The 23066-nt window shown below is 39.0% G+C and overlaps 3 protein-coding genes across 5 annotated transcripts; all 3 read left to right on the top strand.

Moving 5' to 3' along the window:
• The first annotated feature begins 976 nt into the window (after nt 1–976).
• LOC109046425 (ubiquitin carboxyl-terminal hydrolase 47-like) lies at nt 977–10802 on the top strand. 3 transcript variants are annotated; one of them, XM_042711584.1, is made up of 19 exons: nt 1005–1288; nt 1440–1461; nt 1664–1737; nt 2808–2847; nt 2981–3049; nt 3244–3317; nt 3595–3717; nt 3957–4059; nt 4153–4283; nt 5755–5825; nt 5942–6061; nt 6296–6391; nt 6560–6688; nt 6868–6996; nt 7085–7107; nt 7204–7238; nt 7345–7448; nt 7562–7598; nt 9704–10802. In XM_042711584.1, exons 4-19 carry the CDS (start codon nt 2813–2815, stop codon nt 10237–10239), a joined length of 1815 nt encoding a protein of 604 aa, XP_042567518.1. In that variant the 5' UTR covers nt 1005–1288; nt 1440–1461; nt 1664–1737; nt 2808–2812; the 3' UTR covers nt 10240–10802. The 3 variants fall into 3 exon arrangements, with proteins under 3 accessions (XP_042567519.1, XP_042567518.1, XP_042567522.1); XM_042711585.1 differs by lacking the exon at nt 1440–1461 and having other exon boundaries at nt 977–1377; XM_042711588.1 differs by having other exon boundaries at nt 1006–1461; nt 7565–7598.
• A 7335-nt stretch (nt 10803–18137) lies between these two features.
• LOC122134830 (WAP four-disulfide core domain protein 2-like) lies at nt 18138–20852 on the top strand. The gene is made up of 3 exons (XM_042711589.1): nt 18138–18351; nt 20122–20253; nt 20561–20852. The coding sequence occupies exons 1-3, from the start codon at nt 18258–18260 to the stop codon at nt 20839–20841; spliced, it is 507 nt and encodes a 168-aa protein (XP_042567523.1). The 5' UTR covers nt 18138–18257; the 3' UTR covers nt 20842–20852.
• Nucleotides 20853–20905: 53 nt separating this feature from the next.
• On the top strand, nt 20906–22369 carry LOC122134938 (glycine-rich cell wall structural protein 2-like; the record flags this gene model as incomplete). Its single annotated transcript, XM_042712271.1, has 3 exons — nt 20906–21041; nt 21245–21808; nt 21988–22369. Coding segments are annotated over 3 exons (936 nt in total), but the record flags the coding sequence as incomplete, so codon positions are not given.
• Between the last annotated feature and the right edge of the window lie 697 nt (nt 22370–23066).

Raw genomic sequence — 23066 nt, forward strand, 5'->3', positions numbered from 1 at the left:
GTTTGTGATCGGGATGCAAGGCGAGAAGAAAACTATAGACGTCGCCAATTCAGAGGAAGAATTCAATAACATGACGGTGGAGAAATTCAAAAAAAAGCTTGCTGAAAAACTGCCACAGGAGGCTTCAGGTACTGTGACTATATGAATACACAGCAATAGAGTTTAATCATATACATCTGAAGCTGACATGTTTCAGCTGAAGTGTAACTGTTGCCACGACTAAATGTTTCATTTGATTCTCACAGACCCGTCTGCATTACGATTACTCTACACCAGTAAACAACTGAATGACACGGACAAGTTCTCTGACCACGGCATCAAGGATAAAGCCATTATCTGCATCATAATTCGTTTGCCGGGTGGAAGATGAACCAGAAGTCGTCAGGCTCAGGACAAGTGTGCTGTTTATTCATTCTTCATGTATCTTCAACGAACTACAAATATAGACTTTAGGATTTCCCTCTGAGACTGAAGAACCCATTATACTGTTAGAAGCTCTTTCTTTTATGTTGATGGTAGATGAGAAAATGTTTACTCGGGTGAGAACATATCTTGATGAAACAATTTAAAGTTTTGATGTTTACTCGGGTGAGCTATGCAATGAAATCTTTCTTGTATTTGCTTCCTAATCGATTTTGTGATATTTTTGTATAGGGTTAAATAAATGCTTATGTCTAATCGATTTTGTGATATTTTTGTATAGGGTTAAATAAATGCTTTTGGGGGAAATAAATCAAATGTTTTTACTCATGTCATGTTTAATAACTTTTAAGTGCCTCAATAAAAAAGAATGAAACAAAAAGTAATTCTGATGTTTGATTGTGTTTTCATGCTGGAGAGACAAATTTCTGGAGACCGGTTTAACCATTAATTCTCATAAGGTAAACGAGCTGATTTGGGATCAGGGGTTACTCTCGTATAGGTTATGATGGTCTCAACGCTGGGGTGTGCTTTTGAGTCCTTACTGGGAGTCTGAGCTTTACACTCTCAGTTCTGAAGAGGACCGGTGGCATAAGAAGCTTGTTTCTGAGACTTTGGGGAACATACTAAATGGTGTATTCTCTAACAGCAAACAATAAGCAGTTAAATAACCCGTCCTCTTCTGAGGATTTTGTCCCTCCTTGATGTAAGGAGTGCATTTTCATGAAAGCGAAAGCTTATGTCTTCATTGGAAATGTTTTCGCTTAGCTGTACTTTTGCTTTTGTTTATCTAACAAAAGATGTTTTGGACTGAGGACATTCCATGCGAGGGAGGAATAAAGCACATACTTGAATCATTAGCTGACGGGTGTGTTTCCATTACTGAAACTATTGTATTTCTAAGTTACAGGTCCAGCTGTAGTTTTGATTTTGCACATCGAGGATCTGTTGATACTAGTGAGTTACATGAAACATAGTGACGAAACCTTATTGAAATGTCTACTCTTTTTTTACTATAGTTCTTTCCGTGCTGTGTGTGAGGTAAGTGTTCTTCAAGCTTTTTTCTCGATGGTAACTAAAGTCATCTAAAACGAAGTCGCACTTTGCGGTGAATATTTTCAATGCATGATAACAGATGTTGTTAATTAGCTATTTTAAGTCTCAACTATGATGTCATTCCACTGAAAATAAGTCACATGATGTGGCTGCTCATAAAGTTTATATTTGTGCTTTATCTTTATAGATCTTATACATTTGCTTATATTGGCTGTTTTGTAAACTTTGCAAATACAATACATGCACAGTCCTTAGATTCAGGTAACAATACATATATCACTATACATTACACAATACTACACAATTACATTTATATGGATGTATATACAGTACAGACCCAAAGTTTGGAAGCATTACTATATTAATGTTTTTGAAAGAGGTCTCTTCTGCTCATCAAGCCCGCATTTATTTTGATCAAAAATACAGAAAAAGTAAAATAATGTTGAAATATTATTACAACTTAAAATAATAGTTTTCTATTTGAATATACTTAAAAAAAATAATTTATTCCTGTGATGCAAAGCTGAATTTTCAGCATCATTACTCCAACCTTCAGTGTCACATGTAACATCCAGTCTATCACATGATCATTTAGAAATCATTCTAATATTCTGATTTATTATGAGTGTTGGAAACAGTTCTGCTGTCTAATATATTTGATGAATAAAAGGTTAAAAAGAACTGCATTTATTAAAAAAAAAATTCTAATAATATATATTCTAATAATATATTTTCTTTACTATCACTTTTTTCAATTTAACACATCCTTGCTGAATAAAAGTATTGATTTTATTTAAAAAAAAAAAAGAAAGAAAAAAAAATTAATGACCCCAAATTACTGACCAGTAGTGTATATTGTTATTACAAAATATTCTTTTTTTCAAAACATAGCCTCTTTTTTTTTTTTTTTTACTTTTTATTCATCAAAGTATCCTAAAAAAGTATCACATGTTCTGAAAAAATATTAAGCAGCAGAACTGTTTCCAACTTTGATAATGAATCATCATATTAGAATGATTTCTAAAGGATCATGTGATAATGATCCTAAAAATTCAGCTTTGCATTACAGAAATAAATGATAATTTAAAGTATAATAAATTTAAAAACTATTATTTTAAGTTGTAATAATATTTCACAATATTACATTTTTTTCAGTATTTTTGATCAAATAAATGGTACTGTATATATTTATATATGTGATTCAGCTAGTTGCAAAGGCAACAAACTTTATACCAATACAGTATATATATATATATATGCCTGATGGTATAGCTGATTTAATAGTTGTTTATTATTGGTATGTTAAAAGTGATTTATTTCTTATTCTGTAGATGAAATGATGACCAAAGTAGATACAGCTGTGCTAAAGCAGTAAGTGTCTTAAGTAATTCACTAGACACATCTAAAACATGACTAGAGTAAACTGTCATGCTGATTGTTTACTGATGGTCAACGCTAGATAATGCAGTAGAATCTTACAATGCATACCTTCATATATTTGAAGATCTCTCAACCCGGACTCTGCTGTAAAAAAACTGAACAGATCTTCGTCATGGCCACTTCTAAGTCCAAGGTAAGGCCACATTGATGCAGCTATTCATCTTCTTAAACATTATATATATATATATATGTATACAGTATGTGTGTGTGTGTGTGTGTGTGTGTGTTAGATTATATGTTATGTATACATTTTGTATATGTTTCCAGATGCAGTTGTGTGTTACATATATAATGATATATAATGATTTCTCCTGTGTCTTATAACAGCAGTGTTTCCTTCAGTGAGGCTCAGGCCAAAATGCCCAGCACTGGGTCAACTGCTCTGCAGTCCTTAGCTTCAGGTATACACTTCCACAGGATAATCGGTTTAATTGTTACTACAGTTGCATGTGAATGTTGTGTATATTTTCTTGACTTTTTTTTTTCTTTTTACAAAACATATTAGATTCGGTTTTACAGTAATTACATCCAAATGTATTACTGAGAGGTCAAGTTTGAACTGGAGTTTACTGACACTGTTTTCCTGTTTGGCTCTGACACAATCAAAGCACTATACAAATAAAGGTGACTTGACTTGGAGTGCAGTATGAATGTCATGAAAGTTGTGTCTCTCTGCAGGCTATTCAGGGGCAGTAAACCAGTTGGCAAATGACACTAAAAAGATGAAAATAAAGGATCCAGTCGACAGATCATCAGTCTCTCACACACAGAATGACAGGCTGACAGCAAACCACGATCCTTGTGAGTTGAGATACTTTCTCAAAACATCAGAGAGAGAAAAAAAAGGTCATTTAAATATGAAATTAAACCCTTAAATAGTGTGCTTTATGCATAACATGAAAGTGCAAAGAAGTGCAAAGAAGTTATAGTGCAATGAATAATGAGTCAAAACCAATACTTCTATCAGAGCCCAAAGTTCATGAATTAGATTTAGTAAATATATCATGAATTTGTTTTAAGCATCTGCTGCCTCTCTTTAGGTCCATACAGAGGTTTGTGCAATCTAGGTGCCACCTGCTATCTGAACGCAACCTTGCAGGTGCTCTTCATGACCCAAGCGTTCAGAGAGAGAGTGCTGCGGCGGTCAGTGCTGGTCTTTTTCATTTGTCTGAACTCTTAGTGTCTTAAATGAAAAATCGTGCTGAAATGAGAAACAGTTATTGTCTATCCTTTCAGAACTCCTGGTGACACAAGTGAGAAATTAGAGACAGCATTAAAGGAACTATTTGAAGAGCTCAGTGATCAGGACGGGGGTGCTCAGAGCGTCTCAACCAAAGGAGTAATCAAGGCTCTCAGTATACAGAGAAGTACGCTTATGATGGGCGTAATTGAATGAAGTCTTTTATTGTAACTGCACTGTTCCCTTTCGATATGGTCACTCTACATTGCTATGGGAATTACCTTTTTCTCCAAATACTACTGAAGCGTTATTGAATCACACCAGTGAAACTGGCCAATGGTGAGAGTTCTCCCAATCTATATAAAGCACCGCTTGTACATCATCCATTCAGAATCTTTTTCTTCAGCCAAACTTCTACGAGAAGCAAGAAGCCTATCAACAAGAGTACTCACCATGATCTACACGCCGCAGCGGACACACCTTCTCTTCCCCGTCTCAGGAGACGAGGGAACGAGACATTGCTCTTATTGCGTGTCACCTAGCTCAGGATCTTAGAATGCCAAGTGCTTCAGTCAAGATTCTGAATGGATGACGTACAAGCGCTGCTTTATATAGAGTGGGGGGGGCCCTCATATTTCACGCGCTTGAACGTCATTGGCCAGTTTCACTGGCGTGATTCAATAAGGCTTCAGTAGTATTTGGAGAAAAGGGTAATTCCTACACTGTAAAATCTAATAAGTTGGGCTTATTTAAAAAAAGCATGCAAACCGATTGCCTTGAAAAAACTAAGTAAAGTGAAACAGGAATAGTATGTTGTACTGACAAATGCTTAGTTAGTATAGTTAACTTACACAAGAGTTCTAGTAACTAAAAAAGAACTGTAGGGGGTACTTGATCCTTTCATTTAGGTTTACTCATGACTTAGTATAGCTATTTACTGACTCCCAGAATGCATTGCGCAGAATAAATTATGCAGTTGCTTTGTTTTACAGTTGTTGTTTTTATTTGCCAATTTTATTTGCTGTCTTGTGTCAGTAGTAGCACAACAAAAAGAGCAAATAAAATGGCTATTGTTACAATTAATGAAAATAAATTAAATTTAATTGTTACCATTGTTGTGATTCACGTGATGAATGTTTAAGTCTGTGTGTGACTTCAGCACATTACCACATGCTATTTAAGGATTATATAAATAGCACATCAAGCTATTTATGAAAACTAAAATCTCAAAAAGGTCATTATTAAACGCACACAAAAAACAGTTTAATTAAAAAATAGGTCATTTTATAAAAGCAACCTATTTATTACTTTTCTTTTAAATCAAATAACTCTGATTTCACGATGCATTGCTGCATTAACAGAGAGAAAATTATTAATGTCATTGGTTCCTTTGTGGCTACTTGAATATTTTAAGTAAGTGTCACTCAAAACACAGTAAGTAAATTGTTTTATTTGCCTTGAAAGTAGCTGAAACTTAATAAAACCTAGTAAGTATAACAACTAAGTAAAGATAACTAATTAAATATAAGTAAGGTAAACTATTGGATTTTACAGTGTATAGCAATGTCTTGTTCCCTCATCTCAGGGAACTGAGGTTACGTTAATAACCGAGAGTGTTTGTGTGTATGAAGCGTGTTGTATTTTCTCTTTAATTTCAGTATATGAGCAGCAGGATGCTGTGGAATACTTCCTAGATATCCTTGAGAAAGTAGGCCCTGATTTGGCCAAGGTAGCCTATTTCTTTTCAATGTGTAACAATGCAGAAAAATACCAGAACGTTTGCTTGTTAAACAGTAAAGACAGTCCTGTGCAGTGCGTGCTCTGTGACTCTTGTAACTGAAACAGGTCTTTAGTGGAACTATGAGGAACAACAGAAAATGTTCAGAAGATCACGAGTCTCACGATGACAGCTCGTTCAAGTCACTACAGATCGCTCTGAACAGCACAGACGGACCGTACAGACTGGTGAGGGAACACTCCTTTTGTATTTATGATTATGTATGGAAGCTCGTTTCGCCACCGCATAAATAATAAATCAAGGTAACTGCAACGTTTTATCTCACAATTTGCATTTGTGATTTATGCCCAATGCCCAATTTTTACGATTGTGAGTTAATTTCTGGAAATGGGCTTCTATAATTATGTGCCAAACAGAGGCTTGTGTGCAGGTCATCATAAACCGTTACATTTTGATTTCAGGAAGATGGGGTTCAATCATATTTTGAATCCACAGCATTAGTTGGAGAAGACCAGATGTACTGTGAAACCTGTGATGAGAAAAGAGATACAACATGGGTAAAATAACTTTTTGCTGCTGTCGGTGTACGTTTAAAAGCCTAATTTTTCCAAAGCTGGTATAGTGCTCAAAGTACTGCACTCTATTCAGTTATATTTGTGTGACGCTTTTCACAATGCAAGTTCTTCCAAAGCAGCTTTACAGGTTTGTATTGCTGTTTTACACAGGGTTGTGAAATACACGAGTATCCAACAATACTGCCTTTGCTCCTGAAAAGGTTTGTGTACGACTATTGGTCATGTGGGTTTGTGAAGAATGATTGCCCCATGGATGTACCGCTTCATTTATCTCTCGGGGTATGTAACTAACCACTCTTAACCCCACACGACAAACCCTTTTATTTGGCTATGATAGGATGAAGTTATATCAAGCTTGACCAACACATAAAAACTATTAGAGAATACAGCCAAATGTAAGTTTTCTTCACATCTGTGATCTCATCTTTAGTGTTAAACCCTGCGTGATGTTGTTTCAGGAGCAGGAATATCATCTCTATGCTGTGATCAATCACAGGGGGAGCCGTTACGGAGGTCACTACACCGCTGACATCCGCTCTTTTACTGATAACAAGTGGTACTCTTTTGATGACAGTCATGTCACAGAGGTAATGTGTTATTATTATATATTAAAGACTTAAATAAATACCACTGGTGCTTTATATCACTCAGCTGTGCTCTTGTGATTTGCTTCAGACTGATGAGAGCAAACTGGAACGGTAAGTGCAGTCAAATGTCTCTTATTCAGCTATGAATGAATGCATATCATATCACAGAACTAACTTACAAAGTAACGGTAGTTTGTTTTAATGTAGCTCTAGGGAAGCTTACTTGCTCTTGTACCAGAAACGTGAGTACATTCACAATTTTGCGTTTAATCTGAGATTCTCTTGTGTTGAACAAAGGCTGGTTTTTAAAAAAAGTACTAATGAACATGCTATTGCATATGCAATCAGATGTGGGCAAACCTTCTAGTTCAGTTGCACAGGTGAAGAATGAAGAAGAGCCCAAAGCGAAAACCGCTGAAGCAGGAGAACCGGTGGAAACAGGCAGCGCTGAGGTGACAGAGTCTGAGCTGATTTATCATTGAACAGAAATCCAGAAACACTTGTTAAGGGGAATGACTGCAAATAATTCTTTTTTATCCTTTCCATATTTTAACTTATTTTTCAGCAGTATGGTGCAGCTCATAATAAACCACATCTGGAAGGTAAGGATGGAGAAGCCGACTGAGAATTGATTTGATTTTACTTGTGATGTTATTATAAATATGGAAATTATTGATTTGATTAGATTCTTAGGAACCTACAAAGAATTCAGAAGGCATGGTCTTTTTAATCAAATTGTAAAAAACATGAAATTATTTTCTTACTTAATATTTCTTACTTAAAGTTTTCTAGTCCAACGATTTAAAGGGATACTCCACCCCAAAATGAAAATTGTCATTAATCACTTACCCCCATGTCGTTCCAAACCCATAAAAGCTCTGTTCATCTTCGGAACACAATTTAAGATATTTTGGATGAAAACCGGGAGGCTTGTGACTGTCCCATAGACTGCAAATAAATAAATCGGGTCACGGTCCAGAAAAGTATGAAAAGCAAGGAGCGTCAGAATACTCCATCTGCCATCAGTGATTCAACCATAACGTTATGAAGCGACGAGAATACTTTTTGTACACGAAGAAAACAAAAATAACGATTTTATTCAACAATTCCTCTCCAAATCTGCGTAGTGCCATTTTGACAAATCTGGGCCAGGTTTCCCGATAACGATTGATCTTACAGCTTAAGAGCGTTTTCTACGAGTCATTTTGCGATCGTTCGTTATTGTTTCCCGTGCGTTTCCCAACAATGCACGTAAAGCAATCGCACGTAGCTGTGCTTGAAGTGCTACTTAGGAGTCGCTATCCGTTTATCAAGTGCTGAAATGTCACCTTATAGAATGGTTCGTAATTGTAGTAAACGATCGTTTATTGACGTTAACCTAATGCTGCGTTCCAGACAGACAACTTGGATATAATAACTATAATACAGTACAATGTTATCTTATATTTATCTCATATCAGGATCATATTATATATTATACTTTACATAATAATATATAATATACTTTATATACTTTATTTATTTATATATAATGTTAAAAATGTTAGCCTGAATGCACTGTAAATCACTTTGGATAAAAGCGTCTGCTAAATGCATACATTTATTTACATTTATTTATTTATATACAGTAGAGAGAGAGAGAGAGAGAGACGTTATTTCCGGGTCCAATACATAGCTGGTTTTCGTGTACTTCAGCAAGTCATTGACATATTTTTTCCGAAGTCTTTGAAGCACTTCCTACATTACTTCTTTTATTCTTTTTTTCCCCAGTCATTTAATTTAAATGTCTGTTTCTATTTTTTCTGCCCTTTTTAGTTTTATTTATAAATTAATAAAAAAATAAAGAAAACGAGTCATAAAGTGTACAATAAAGCACAATCAAATGCTTATATTATAATCACATTGCACTTGAATCAAGTTAAAGGTGTAATCTGTAATTTTCTTCGTGTACAAAAAGTATTCTCGTCGCTTCATAATGTTACGGTTGAATCACTGATGGCAGATGGAGTATTCTGACGATGCTTTTCATTCTTTTCTGGACCGTGACACTGTTATTTATTTGCAGTCTATGGGACAGTCACAAGCCTCACGGTTTTCATCCAAAATATCTTAAATTGTGTTCCGAAGACAAAGGCAGCTTTTACGGGTTTGGAACGGCATGGGGGTAAGTGATTAATGACAACATTTTCATTTTGCGATGGAGTAACCCTTTAAATATAGACATTTAAACACCATTTAAACACTGGATCAAGATGCTTAAGAAACCAAATGACTTAAAGTGTTTAGTCTTATTTTCTGAATTTTTTTCACAATTTTGTTAGTTCATGAAAAATATCAGCCAGTGGGGTCAGAAAAATCATCTTAAATTAAAGGAAAAACAAGATCATTTTTTTTGTTTTAATCATAAAAAAAGGATAGATTTTTCAGAAAACAAAACTTCGTATTTTAAGTCATACAGCTTCTCAAGTAAATGTATCTTGTTTCAAAAATGTTAAGATGTTTGTAATGGAAAACAAGACAAAATTACAGAGGAAGAAGTGAATTCCTCTTGCTTTTCCTTGGTTGGTAGCTAAATAGCAAATATGAAGCATTTTTGTTTAATAGTAGTGCCTTATGCAAATGTTCCTTGCAGTTTCCTAAGATCTTAAGCACTTGATATATGCCAGTGTTTGATTGAGATGCTCATGATAGATGGATATTTCCTCAGTGTCTGCTGTGACGGGCCGTCTGAGGATCCTTGTTCTGGGCAGACCAAAGATTCACAAAACTCCTCTGGCAGAGATGATTATGAGAGACGCTCGGTTCTGCCGTGAATCACAGCTGCAGCACGCTGAGACCATCACAGACGCTCTAGAAATGTGCAGCCCTGGTCCACACATGGTCCTTTGGGTGACCCGATTAGGGAATAACAAGAAAGATTTCAAAGCGTTTGAAGAAATCTACAGGTCATTTGCGGCCAGGGAATATATTATGATTGTCTTCATCAGTGAGGGGCATCCCACAGAAAGCAGCATTGAAAATGCAACGCAGTGTTATGCAGGCATAAATAATTATCATGTTCTTGACAATAGTGCGGACTTGTGTGAACAGGTGAAAGAACTCGTTACCAAACTGTTAAAGATTGTAGATCCGAATGAGAACCAAAGGCCACGTTGTGAAGATGCCAAGAAACCACAAAAAAGAAAGCATGAGGAAACTAAGAGCATGCATGAGAAGGAAAAAAACAGTAAAAAAAATGTGTAATCAAATCATGGAGAGACAGAGAAGAGAGAGAGATCTCTGTTAGTCAGCTTGAGAAAGATGTAAAGTATCACGAAAAAAAGAGACAAAACGTTGTGTGATAAATTGTAAAAGTTTTAGTTAATGTGCATTCAGATTTTATTTTTTTTTTAATATAAATATATTCATATTGGAATGTACAGGAACTGCTGATCTGTTAAATATTGTATGATGTCTATACTGTGTGACATTGAAATCCCAAGGTTTTTGGATGGAGTTTTGCTTCCTTTGGCTAAGTCGAGGACACGTGACTGATCGCACAGACACTATTGGACGAGAGCTGAACTGGATGATGACATCACTGAATCAGTCAGTTCATGAGTTTCTGATATGATTTATAATTCACCATATGTGTTTACCTTATGAAAGTGTATTGTATTCGTCAAGTCACACAGCAGCTATCACCAAAGAACTACTTCTGATGGTTAGTTTGCGTGACTTTGTATACCATCAAGGTGCGATGCAGCTTATACTTCTTTCCAGCTGTTCGCAGAAAATAAAACACAACACTGGTGTCTCACTGGAGATATATACTGTATAACTGTTTTTATAGAGGATTTAATTCAGTCATCAAACAAAATTAAAACTATTGCAACATTTATTGCAAAAATTACTATATTGCAAAATTCAAAAAAACACAAAACAACACACAAAATTAAAAAACAAACAAAACATGAAAAAAATAATAACAAAAGCAACAAAAAATAATAAAAGATGAGAATTTCTTAGGCCTACACCAGAAATTGATAAAAATGAAAACGAAAAACCTTCGGCCTAAATTAAAAGCAAATGAACACTTATACAGTTAAACCAAAATGCTTTTGAAAAGTTTAAAACTGAATAACTTCTGTTTAAGGACTAGTATTGAGCAGTAATGCTTGCAGTGTGGACGGATAGCCTTAGTCTAATTAGTGATCAACTCAGAGAGACTGTAATTGTGTATTCAGTGTCTTCACAATGAAACACCTTTAGCATGAAGTACTTCTCTACCCTTTATTGTTCTGTTTTTAAAAACACCAGCAAAAATAGATATATCAAGAGGTAGAACTGTTTAGATAGCGTTGTTCTGTTCTGTCGAGCGATTTTTAAACGATTCAAGCGCAAGAAGATGCGAAAGAGAACGCTAATGAGCTGCCAAATTTAACCAAGTTTATCATTTGTACTGTACGTGTTTGTCTTGAAATAAAAAAAATTCGAGCGATTTTTAAACGATTCAAGCGCAAGAAGATGCGAAAGAGAACGCTAATGTTTTGTGTGTTTCAGACAGCGCACAAACACAGAGTTGATCCCTCTTTCATTTGAACAGACACATACACATGAAATTAAATCAAAATAGCAGTCTCTGCAAGTCTGTTTTTCCCCAAGTGAACAAAAACAGCCGAGAAAGAAATCGGAAATTCAAAATTAGGTCTTAAAGTGACAGCAGCATATAAAGATTACAATATGCTTATGTTATGCACTGTTACTTTACACTTAATTATGACATCTCTTTCCTTGAATACTACTGTTAGACATTTATTTGTAAAGTTTTGTTATAAATTATATAGGCTTTTATTTATTTAATTTTTTTTACTGACTGACTGTTCATGTGTCTTTAATCATGAGATTTGTCTGTGGTATTGAAGAAGTACTCAAAGTGCGCTTTAAATAATGAACAGAAAGCAAAGTTACATTCGTTATATGACATAATCTGATCTGAAAAATGATCTGAACCATGACTCAAAAACCACAATATGATCCGAACCACATTGAACCACTAATATTTACATACAAATATATATATATGGACACGAAAAGTGCTACGGACACTTTTTGTTCCACTCTGACCTCTTGCTTGGACAACTTCTGCCCACTGTCGTCTAGACCAGCACGCACCACCCCATCTGCCCCTTGGTTCTCCGATGTACTCCGTGAACATCGCTCTAAACTCAGGGCTGCAGAGAGGAAATGGCTTAAATCAAGAAACTCTACCGACCTCAGTGTGTATCAGTCTCTCCTCTCTTCCTTCTCTGCAAACGTCTTCACTGCTAAAGCATCCTATTACCACGACAAGATTACAAACTGTTGTGACGCTCGGACACTCTTCAAAAACCTTCTCTTCTCTTCTTAATCCGCCTCCACCTCCTCCTCAATCGACTCTTACAGCTGATGACTTTGCAGTTTTTCTTCACGAATAACACAAGAACCATCAGCGACCAATTCTCCACACCGCAGACTGAGGATAACTTCACAGCGACTAATGCTCACTCTTTCTCCTCCTTCTCTCCACTCTCAGAGACGGACGTTTCCAAACTTATCCTGTCCAGTCATCCTACTACTTGCCCACTGGATCCGATCCCCACTCACCTCCTTCAAGCGATTTCTTCTTCAGTCATACCTTCACTTACTCATATTATCAACTCCTCTCTTCACTCTGGAACATTTCCCTCAAGCATTTAAGCAGGCTCGGGTAAGCCCACTGCTGAAGAAACCATCTCTAAATCCAGCACTTCTAGAAAACTACAGACCGGTATCCCTTCTTCCATTCATTGCAAAGACACTCGAACGAGCTGTGTTCAACCAGCTCTCTATGTTTCTTGTACAGAACAACCTCCTGGACAGCAACCAATCTGGCTTCAAAAGTGGCCACTCAACTGAGACTGCCCTGCTCTCGGTTACTGAAGCCCTGCGACTGGCAAGAGCAGCTTCAAAATCCTCAGTTCTCATTTTGCTGGACTTGTCTGCTGCTTTTGACACTGTTAATCACCAGATTCTCCTGTCCACCCTCAGAAAGATGGGCATCTCTGGAACTGCACTCCAGTGGCTTAACTCCTACCTTTCTGATAGATCCTTCATGGTGTCTTTGGAGGGGTGAAGTTTCTAAGTCCACAAAAACTTGCAACTGGGTTCCTCAAGGCTCTGTACTTGGACCGCTTCTCTTCTCCATCTACATGACATCATTAGGATCTGTCATTCAGAAGCATGGCTTTTCCTATCACTGCTACGCTGATGACACTCAACTCTACTTCTCATTCCAACCAGATGACCCGACGGTAGTTGCTCGCATTTCAGCCTGTCTGAGTGACATTTCTAGCTGGATGAATGACCATCACCTTCAGCTCAACCTTACTAAGACTGAACTGCTGGTGGTTCCAGCTAACCCATCGTTTCATCACAACTTCTCTATACAGCTGGGTTCGTCAACCATAACTCCTTCCAGGACAGCCAGAAACCTAGGAGTTGTGATGGATCATCAGTTAAGCTTCACAGACCATATTGCTACAACGACCCGGTCCTGCAGATTTGCCTTATACAACATTAGGAAGATTAGACCCTTCCTGTCAGAGCAAGCCACCCAACTACTTGTCCAAGCTCTTGTTCTCTCCAGACTGGACTATTGCAATGCTCTCCTGGCGGGCCTTCCTGCATGTACTATCAAGCCTCTACAACGGATTCAGAATGCAGCAGCGAGGGTTGTCTTCAATGAGCCAAAAACAGCTCATGTGACTCCTCTCCTCATCAGGTTACACTGGCTACCAGTAGCCGCTCGCATCAAATTCAAGGTACTGATGCTTGCCTACAAAACGACCACTGGCACGGCGCCAAGATACCTAAACTCACTAGTTCAGTCTTATGCGCCCCCTCCAGAAGTTTGCGCTCTGCAAGTGAACGACGTCTTGTGGTGCCATCCCAAAGAGGTTCAAAATCACTCTCACGGACTTTTTCCTGGACTGCTCCCAGCTGGTGGAATGACCTTCCGATCTCAATTCGAACAGCTGAGTCTTTACTCATTTTCAAAAATCATCTAAAGACTCATCTTTTTCGCCTGCACTTAACCAGCTAATACTAGTACTTACCTTTTCTTTTTCTTGTCTATCATATTCAAAAAAAAAAAAAAAAAAAAAAAAAAAAACCCTGGCTACGTGTTCTGTACTAGACTAACTGAGACTTGTCATAGCACTTGTATACCGTTGTTGTTCTCTCGTTGATCTGATTGTTTCTACTGTTCTCATTTGTAAGTCGCTTTGGATAAAAGCGTCTGCTAAATGATTAAATGTAAATGTAATGTAAATACATATATATATATATATATATATATATATACATATTCAAATCAGTATATATATATAGTGTTCATATACATACACTACTGTTTCAAAAAAAAAAAAATGATGAATAAAGTCGTAATTTTTGTTATTTTTGGAGCAAATTGTATTTTTGATGCAATATTATGATATAAAATAACATTAACAGCTGTATTTTCAGCATCATTACTCCAGTCTTCAGTGTCACATGATCTTCAGAAATCATAATAATATGCTGATTTTTTATCAGAGCTTGAAACTGTTGTGCTGCTTCAGATTTTTTCTTCAGGATTCTTTGATGAATAAAATGTTAAAAAGAAAAGCATAAATATAAAATAAAAATAAACAATAAAAATAAAAACTACATAACAATAACTCTGGGTCAGTAAATATTTATTCTTTTTTTTTTTTTTAAGAGATTAAAACTTTTATTCATCAAGGATGCGTTAAATTGTTAAGTGATAGCAAAGATTTATATTGTTAGAAAAGATTAATATTTTCAATAAATGCTGTTCTTTTAAACTTTTTATTCATCAAAGAATCCTGAAAAAAGTATCAGTTTCCAAAAAAATATTTGACAGCACAACTGTTGATAATTCTAATAATAAATCATCATCATAGACTGATTTCTGAAGATCATGTGACACTTTATACTGGAGTAATGATGATGGAAATACAGCTGCGCATCACAGAAATAAATTATATTTTAAAGGATATTAAAATAGAAACCATTATTTTATATTGTAATAACATTTTGCAAGATTACTGATTACTTTTTTTGTATTTTTGATCAAATAAACGCAGCCTTGATGAGCAGAAGACACTTCTTTAAAACCATTACAAGTCTTACTGATCCCAGACTTTTGAGCGGTGTGTATATATGTATAGTGTATAATGTGCGGTGAGGTCTCTTAGTGTGTGCACAGTGTAACCGAGACCCTTCAGCAGTCGCTACATAGTCAACTCAGACCCAATCATCTCCATATTCAAACTCCACATTGTTAGACGTTTTCTGTCAGAGGACTTGTCCTTCACTGGGTAAATCTTGAGAGAGAAGAGGAAAAGGGAGTCAATACAAATTCAGGACAGTTACCACAATAATAAAGGTTTTTATAAATATAGTTTTAAAGGGTTAGTTCAGCCAAAAATGAAAATTATGTCATTAATGACTCACCCTCATGTCGTTCCAAAACTTTTAAAGGGTTAGTTCACCCAAAAATGAAAATTATGTCATTAATGACTCACCCTCATGTCGTTCCAAACCCGTAAGACCTCCGTTCATCTTCGTAACACAGTTTAAGATATTTTAGATTTAGTCCGAGACCTTTCTGTCCCTCCATTGAAAATGTATGTACGGTATACTGCCCACGTCCAGAAAGTTAATAAAAACATCATCAAAGTAGTCCATGTGACATCAGAGGGTCCGTTAGAATTTATTGAAGCATCGAAAATACATTTTGGTCCAAAAATAACAAAAATTACGACTTTATTCAGCATTTTCTTCTCTTCCGGGTCTGTTGTGAGTGCGTTCACAACACTGCAGTGACGCCACTGACGTACGACACTGCTGACGTGTTTTCTTTGTTATTGGGCGCACCAGAGAACACGTCAGCAGCGTCGTACGTCAACAGTCACAGCAGTCGCATTCACAACACAAACATAACATAAAACAAATGATGAATAAAGTCGTAATTTTTGTTATTTTTGGAGCAAATTGTATTTTTGATGCAAATATTTCCTTAATTTTTTATTCTGAAAATAAATTCCTTTCTGATATGATATGGGGAAAGGGAGAAGAACGAGTGTGGCAAAAGGCGGATTCGAACTTGGGTCGATCACATCAAGTAAATGCATGTAATATTGAAAATTATGCTGTATTCAATTTGTCTTATATTTTTGTACATGGGTGTTTTCGCTCATTAATACATTTTCACCTTTGCTTTTTACTGTTGCCTCCAGTAGTTCTGTCTGTGTGTGTGTTAGGGTTAGGGTTTTTTTTAATTCCAATTTATTTTAAGTTCATTTTGAGCCAGCAATAGTCATTTTCAAACAACCCAGTGTGTTGGGTCAAACATTTAAGGCAAACCAGCTGGGTTTGTCCATATCTGACCCAGAGCTGGGTTGGCAAAATAACCCAAATTGGGTTGTTTTTAAGCTTTTTTATAGCACAGTTACGCCAAAAGAGTATGCTGTCGTATTTGAGCCCATACCCCAGCAAGTAATACAATTTGTTAGAGCTTATGCAAGTGATTCTTCTTAGGAGATGCTGATATTCTTAAACACAGCTGTACTAATAAATATATGAATGTTATAACAGGTGATACAGGTCAAAAGCTTATTGTGGACCAGTGTATTTAGAATTGGAATAAAGCTTGGCATGTTTATGAAATATACTGTTTAAATATTAAAGTGAAAGATGCTATATTTAAAATGTTTCATGGTATTTGCAGCTAAAAGTGTGTTAGAGAGATTTAATCTGGATATTGATTTTTCCTGTAATTTGTTTGCTCAGTGGAAAAGGAGTCTATTTTATCTGTTTTGTAATTGTGTCTAAACAAGGATTTTTTATTTATTTATTTTTTGGGGGTGGATATGGAAAATGTAATTAGAAGGAAAACAAATATTACATTCAAGTTAAATAATTTTGATATGTTTGTATTATTCCAATTAACGTAATAATAGCAACTTTACTTTTCTTGTACATCTTTTTATAATTTTGGGAAAATTTCACATACATAAGAAGAAGGTCTGGGTCCAAGCCAAATTTCATCCATTTTCTTCAGGAGACTGTACCACCTGACCATTGCAGATTCATTTCACAGTTGATAGTGTCGCCATAGAAACACACAATCCTCTCCTAATTAGGCTACCTTAATAATTATTCGTCTCAATGTTCATACTATCCATCCTAAATAGTATGTGAGATTAGAGTAAGTGTGTCCCAAAGCATAGTATGTTGAAAAGAGTATGCCAAAAGTCCCCAGATGGTCTACTATTTCAGGTCGATTTTTAAAGTGTGGATCCGCGCACACTCTAATGGCTAAAATTGCCCACAATCCATTGCGCTTTGGCGAAGGATTCGGTCCAGAACTACAAACATAAATAAAACATGTTAGAAAACTACAAACGTGGCAAATGCGCGCTATCGAACGTTAGGTAGAGAGGTTTACAAAAGGGGGTTTGAGTTACTAAGAATCAACATTTAACCTGGTAAAAATATTTATTTATTGTTATCCGTGTTATATTTCATCTGCAATGTGAACTCTTATAAACATCCATTTGGTCGTTAACTTTTAAATGCATCATTATGCAGAAAATATGAGCAGAGTTCTCGCATGAAAGACCCACGACCGGCAGACCAAGGAGCTACTTCTTTTCTCTCCAGTACGGTAGGAAGTTAAATAAAAATTAAATATGGAGGATGTTAACTGTGACAAGATGATTGACAGACCAGTTTACAGTGACAGGGTGCGTGTAATAGGTGCAACAGAGCGGTCCTTTAAAGACGCAATTGTGTGATATGATAGTATGTCCCAAAGCTTGCCTACTCTTCTACTACACACTTTAAAGTGTGTACTTTTTCTTCACCAAAAGAGTACATACTTTAAAGGCATAGTATAAGTAGGCTTATTGAGATGCAGGGTCTGACATGGCTTGAACGCAGCATTCAGTTCATCCAACCCCAATCAAACACACCTGAACAAGCTAATTAAGGCATTCCAGATTACTAGAAAGCTACAGGCAGGTGAGTTTGATCAGGGTTGGAATTTACCTGTTCTCTTTGGATCTTTAAAACCCCATTTTACAGAGGTTGATATTGCAGCAACACATAATTGTTTTAGTTTTGTGCACTTCTCCTGACGCACCAATTCAGCGCATTTTCCAGCACTGATTGTTGTGAGATCACAGGCTGGGAGGATGACTGCTCGAGTGTATTTCTCTTTGATTGCTGTTTTGTTGTGTCTGTTTGGATACTTGAGTGTAACTCACGCTATTCAAAGACGAACCACAGGTGAGAAGATCTGTTGACTTCATTACGCAGCTTGAAGAAATGCAGAAATAAGTGACTCTCAGTCTTTGAGAGTAGCCTAATTAACAGTTTAAGGAGTAGTAGGTTTGAAGACACTTTTGATTTGAATCAGATTAGATTCAACTTTATTGTTATTGCACATGTAAGGTACAAGGCAACAAAATGCAATTAGCATCTAACCAGAAGTGCAATAAGTACAGAATATACAGTGTCTACAACAGGGATTTTCCAACCCTGCTCCTGGAGAGCTACCATCCTGCATACTTCAGTTCAAACCCTGCTCCAACACACCTGTCTGTAATTATCAAGTAGCCCTGAACACCTTGATTAGCTGCTTCAGGTGTGTTTGATTGAGGTTGGCGCTGAAATCTGCAGGACAGTAGCTCTCCAGGAGCAGGGTTGGAGACCCCGGTCTACAGTATATTACAAATGTACAATAAATATACAAATAAGGCAGTATTATGGACACCACTTATAGATTTTAAATACTATCAGCATGATATACAGATAGGTCTACTATGAACATGTAGTGATGAGGGGGGTTTTGTAATCTGTGTGTATGGTGTGGGGGTGTCAGAGTTCAGGTTCCCGAATCTGCTGGTCCTTAGGGTTAGGACAGGAGCTTAAAAATTCTGCGAGCTTGACATAGACAGCGTTTTCTTTGGACAGGAGGTTAAACGGTCTATGGTCAGGGTGAGAGGAGTCCTTAAGAATGCTGCGAGCTTGACATAGACAGCGTTTTCTTTGGATGTCCTCAATAGCAGGAAGTGGTGTCCGTGTGATGCATTGGGTGGTCTTCACCACTCTCTGCAGTGCCTTGCGGCCAGCAACTGAGCAGTTCCCATACCATACTGTTATGCAACTGGTCAGGATGCTCTCGATCGCACAACGGTAAAAGTTCACCAGAATGGCTGAAGACAGCTGGTTCTTCAGTGTCCTGAGGAAGAAGAGGCGCTGGTGAGCCTTCTTGACCAGGCAGGAGGTGTTTGGTCCAGGACAGGTTCTCCGAGATGGTGGTTCCCAGGAACTGAAGCTGGAGACACGTTCAACAACCATCCCATTAATGTGCATGGGGTCATGCGTGCTTTCTTCTTCCTAAAGTCCACAATGAGCTCCTTTGTCTTGCTGGTGTTAAGGAGTAGGTTGTTGTCAGTGCACCATGTGGCCAGGTGCTGTACCTCCTCCCTGTAGGCAGTCTCATCGTTGTCTCTGAGGCCAGTCACCGTGGTGTCATCCACAAACTTGGAGCTGGATCCATACACAGCTTTGCAGTCGTGGGTGTAGAGGGAGTAGATGAATGGGCTCAGCACATAGCCCTGAGGTACGCTGGTGTTGAGTGTGGTGGTGGAGCAGGTGTGGCCTGACCGAACATGCTGAGGTCTGGTCAAAGTCCATAATCCAGTTGCAGAGGGAGGTATTAATGTCCAGGTCTCCAAGTTTTGTGGTCAGCTTGGAGGGAATGACAGTGTTAAATGCTCAGCTGAAGTCAACAAACAACATCCGTACATGTGTTGTCCAAGTGTGAGTACAGAGTGCAGCACTGTGCATACTGCATCCTCTGCTCTTATTTCTACGGTAAGTAAATTGGTGTTGGTCCAGTGTGGGTTGGAGGCAGTATAATCTGTAGGTATGACAATAGGTATTTATAATCTGTAGGCTATTTAGGTTTGAGACCCATTGCGAAACTCCTAATTTACAAATGCTGAAACCGCACTCCCTGGCCTCTCCTAATGATCCTCTTGAATCCTCTAGTGGACGGTTATTGTCCAGTGACGCTGACGGTCGTGCCATCCCGTCGAGGATGTTCTTCTGATGAAGACTGCCCTGGAGGACACAAATGCTGTCGATTTGACTGTGGGCCTGTTTGCGTGCTGCCTGTTTTAGGTGAGTTTCAGTTAATATTGGATGCTAAGGGTCCAAAAAAAAAAAACACGCACACGAGTAACGCACTGAATTCAATGTAAGTTTTTAAGCAGAGACTTTGCCTTTTGTTGTTGTCTAAATGGGTTTGAATTTATCCTTTAGGATAGTTTTAAGCACAGGATGGCTTTACAAAATAGTGGAATAATACTTGGAATATAATTCTCTCTGTAGGTAAAACTTGCCATTCAAGCTTTGAGTGTTTCATGCTGTATATTGAAGTGGATACTGTCTATATGCACAAACTAAAGCTGACCATCTGTCCACACAGTGAAGCCGGGTCAGTGTCCCCTACCGGAGATGATTCCACTGTGTGCGGAAAGCTGCTTCCGTGATGCCCAGTGTCCTGCCACACAGAAATGTTGCCCAACCACCGGTAGCTTTGCATGCAGTGAACCACGTGGTCAGGGAAGAGGTCAGGCAAGTTGCCAGGGCCATGGAAGCGGTCAGGGAAGTGGACAGGGAAGCGGCCAAGGACAGGGTCATGGAAGCGGTCAAGGACAGGGTCATGGAAGCGGCCAGGGCCAAGGACAGGGTCATGGAAGCGGTTAGGGCAAAGGACCGGGTCGAAGAAAAGGTAAGTGGACAGGGACAGGGTCAAGGACTAGGGTCGTGGACAGGTCAGGGCCAGGGTCAGGGACGCGGACAAGGCCAGGGACAAGGTCAGGGAAGTGGCCAGGGACAAGGTCAGGGAAGTGGACAGGGACAAGGTCAGGGAAGTGGACAGGGACAAGGACAGGGTCAGGGAAGTGGTCAGGGTCAGGGACGCGGCCAGGGACAAGGTCAGGGCCAGGGTCATGGAAGCGGCCAGGGCCAAGGTCAGGGACAGGGTCATGGAAGCGGCAAGGGTCAGGGAAGCGGCCAGGGACAAGGTCACATTCACAGAAGCGGCCAGGGTCAGGGAAGCGGACAGGGTCATGGAAGCGGCCAGGGACAGGGTCATGGAAGCGGCAAGGACAGGGTCAGGGAAGCGGCCAGGGACAAGGTCAGGGTCATGGAAGCGGCCAGGGACAAGGTCAGGGAAGTGGACAGGGACAAGGACAGGGTCAGGGAAGCGGTCAGGGGCAAGGTCAGGGACAGGGTCATGGAAGCGGCCAGGGACAGGGAAGCGGACAGGGTCATGGAAGCGGCCAGGGACAAGGTCAGGGTCATGGAAGCGGACAGGGCCAGGGACAAGGACAGGGTCATGGAAGCGGACAGGGTCATGGAAGCGGACAGGGTCAGGGAAGCGGACAGGGCCAGGGACAAGGTCAGGGTCATGGAAGCGGCCAGGGACAAGGACAGGGTCATGGAAGAGGACAGGGTCATGGAAGCGGACAGGGGCAAGGTCAGGGACAGGGTCATGGAAGCGGCCAGGGGCAAGGCCAGGGACAGGGAAGCGGACAGGGCCAGGGTCATGGAAGTGGACAGGGTCAGGGAAGCGGACAGGGCCAGGGACAAGGTCAGGGACAGGGTCATGGAAGCGGCAAGGGGCAAGGACAGGGAAGCGGACAGGGTCAGGGAAGCGGCCAGGGACAAGGTCAGGGTCAGGGAAGCGGTCAGGGACAGGGAAGCGGACAGGGACAGGGAAGTGAAGTGGTCAGGGCAAAGGTCAGGGAAGTGGACAAGGTCAGGGACAGGGAAGCGGACAGGGCCAGGGTCATGGAAGTGGACAGGGTCAGGGAAGTGGTCAGGGCAAAGGTCATGGAAGTGGACAGGGTCAGGGTCATGGAAGTGGCCAGGGACAAGGTCAGGGAAGTGGACAGGGTCAGGGAAGCGGTCAAGGACAGGGTCAGGGAAGTGGACAAGGTCAGGGCCAGGGTCATGGAAGCGGTCAGGGAAGCGGTCAAGGCCAGGGACAGGGCCATGGTCAGGGAAGTGGACAGGGCCAGGGGACTGGTCAGGGATGTGGTCAAGGAAGCAGTCAGGGAAAATGTCAGAGATGTGGTCATTGAAATGGTCATGGGATTTTTGCTTAACACTTACTGGAGATCTATTCTGTTCAGTGCTTTATTCATATGGCATGTTTCCTGTTTGCTCAAACAGATTAGATTTTCATCTCTCTCCACCTCAAATAAAAAGAATTGCTTGATTTTGAAGAGTTGGTGTTTTTGGTATCATTTGGTGGTTTCTTACACAGCTGCTTTCTGGAATCAGTGCTTTAAGTTCCTCTCCCTGAGACCTGGACATTAGCAGAGTACACGTGTTCCAAATTATGCAAGTGACGATAGGATTTTGGTACAATAGAGTTGAATTTGTTTCGCATTGTTTTAGATAACTGGTATCCATCTCAGACAGGTTTGTTCAATAGTTTGCCAGGTCTTGGGTAAATGGAAACCCTACATAAAGAGGTTGTCAATGTATTAAAGGGGTCATATGATGCTGCTAAAAATAACATTATTTTGTGTTTGGTGTAACGAAGTGTTTAAGGTTATACACTTTTCCACATACTGTATTATTGTTTCTCCTCTATGCCCTGCCTTCTGAAACTCCTAGATTTTTAAAGCTCATTGCTGTGATTGGCCAAATGCCTCAAGCGTGTGATGGAAATGTTATGCCTCTTAACATACTGTGCCTTGTCCAGCCAGAGCGACGAGACAAAAACATTAAAATGCATTATAAATGTGATATACATGATTTCAAGTCGTGTTTTCTTTTGAAAGGCAAAAACAAAGTTTCACTTTCTCAACGAAACTGCGTCACACACTGTGGCCTTGAGTGAGCCGCAGGCAGATTCCACGAAGGAGCGTACCTTGGTCTTGCGGCAATCACACGTGACGACCCTGGGCTGGACGCCG

Source organism: Cyprinus carpio, chromosome A22, assembly GCF_018340385.1.
Source record: "Cyprinus carpio isolate SPL01 chromosome A22, ASM1834038v1, whole genome shotgun sequence".
NCBI lineage: Eukaryota > Metazoa > Chordata > Actinopteri > Cypriniformes > Cyprinidae > Cyprinus > Cyprinus carpio.

Coding starts and splice junctions, on each gene's coding strand:
- LOC109046425 (XM_042711585.1), top strand. CDS start 2,813: ATGATGACCAAAGTAGATACAGCTGTGCTAAAGCA. Junction 5,826..5,941: donor TAGGCCCTGATTTGGCCAAG/GTAGCCTATTTC, acceptor TAACTGAAACAG/GTCTTTAGTGGAACTATGAG. Junction 6,392..6,559: donor AGAAAAGAGATACAACATGG/GTAAAATAACTT, acceptor TGTTTTACACAG/GGTTGTGAAATACACGAGTA.
- LOC122134830 (XM_042711589.1), top strand. CDS start 18,258: ATGACTGCTCGAGTGTATTTCTCTTTGATTGCTGTTTTGTTGTGTCTG. Junction 18,352..20,121: donor TATTCAAAGACGAACCACAG/GTGAGAAGATCT, acceptor TGAATCCTCTAG/TGGACGGTTATTGTCCAGTG. Junction 20,254..20,560: donor TTGCGTGCTGCCTGTTTTAG/GTGAGTTTCAGT, acceptor CTGTCCACACAG/TGAAGCCGGGTCAGTGTCCC.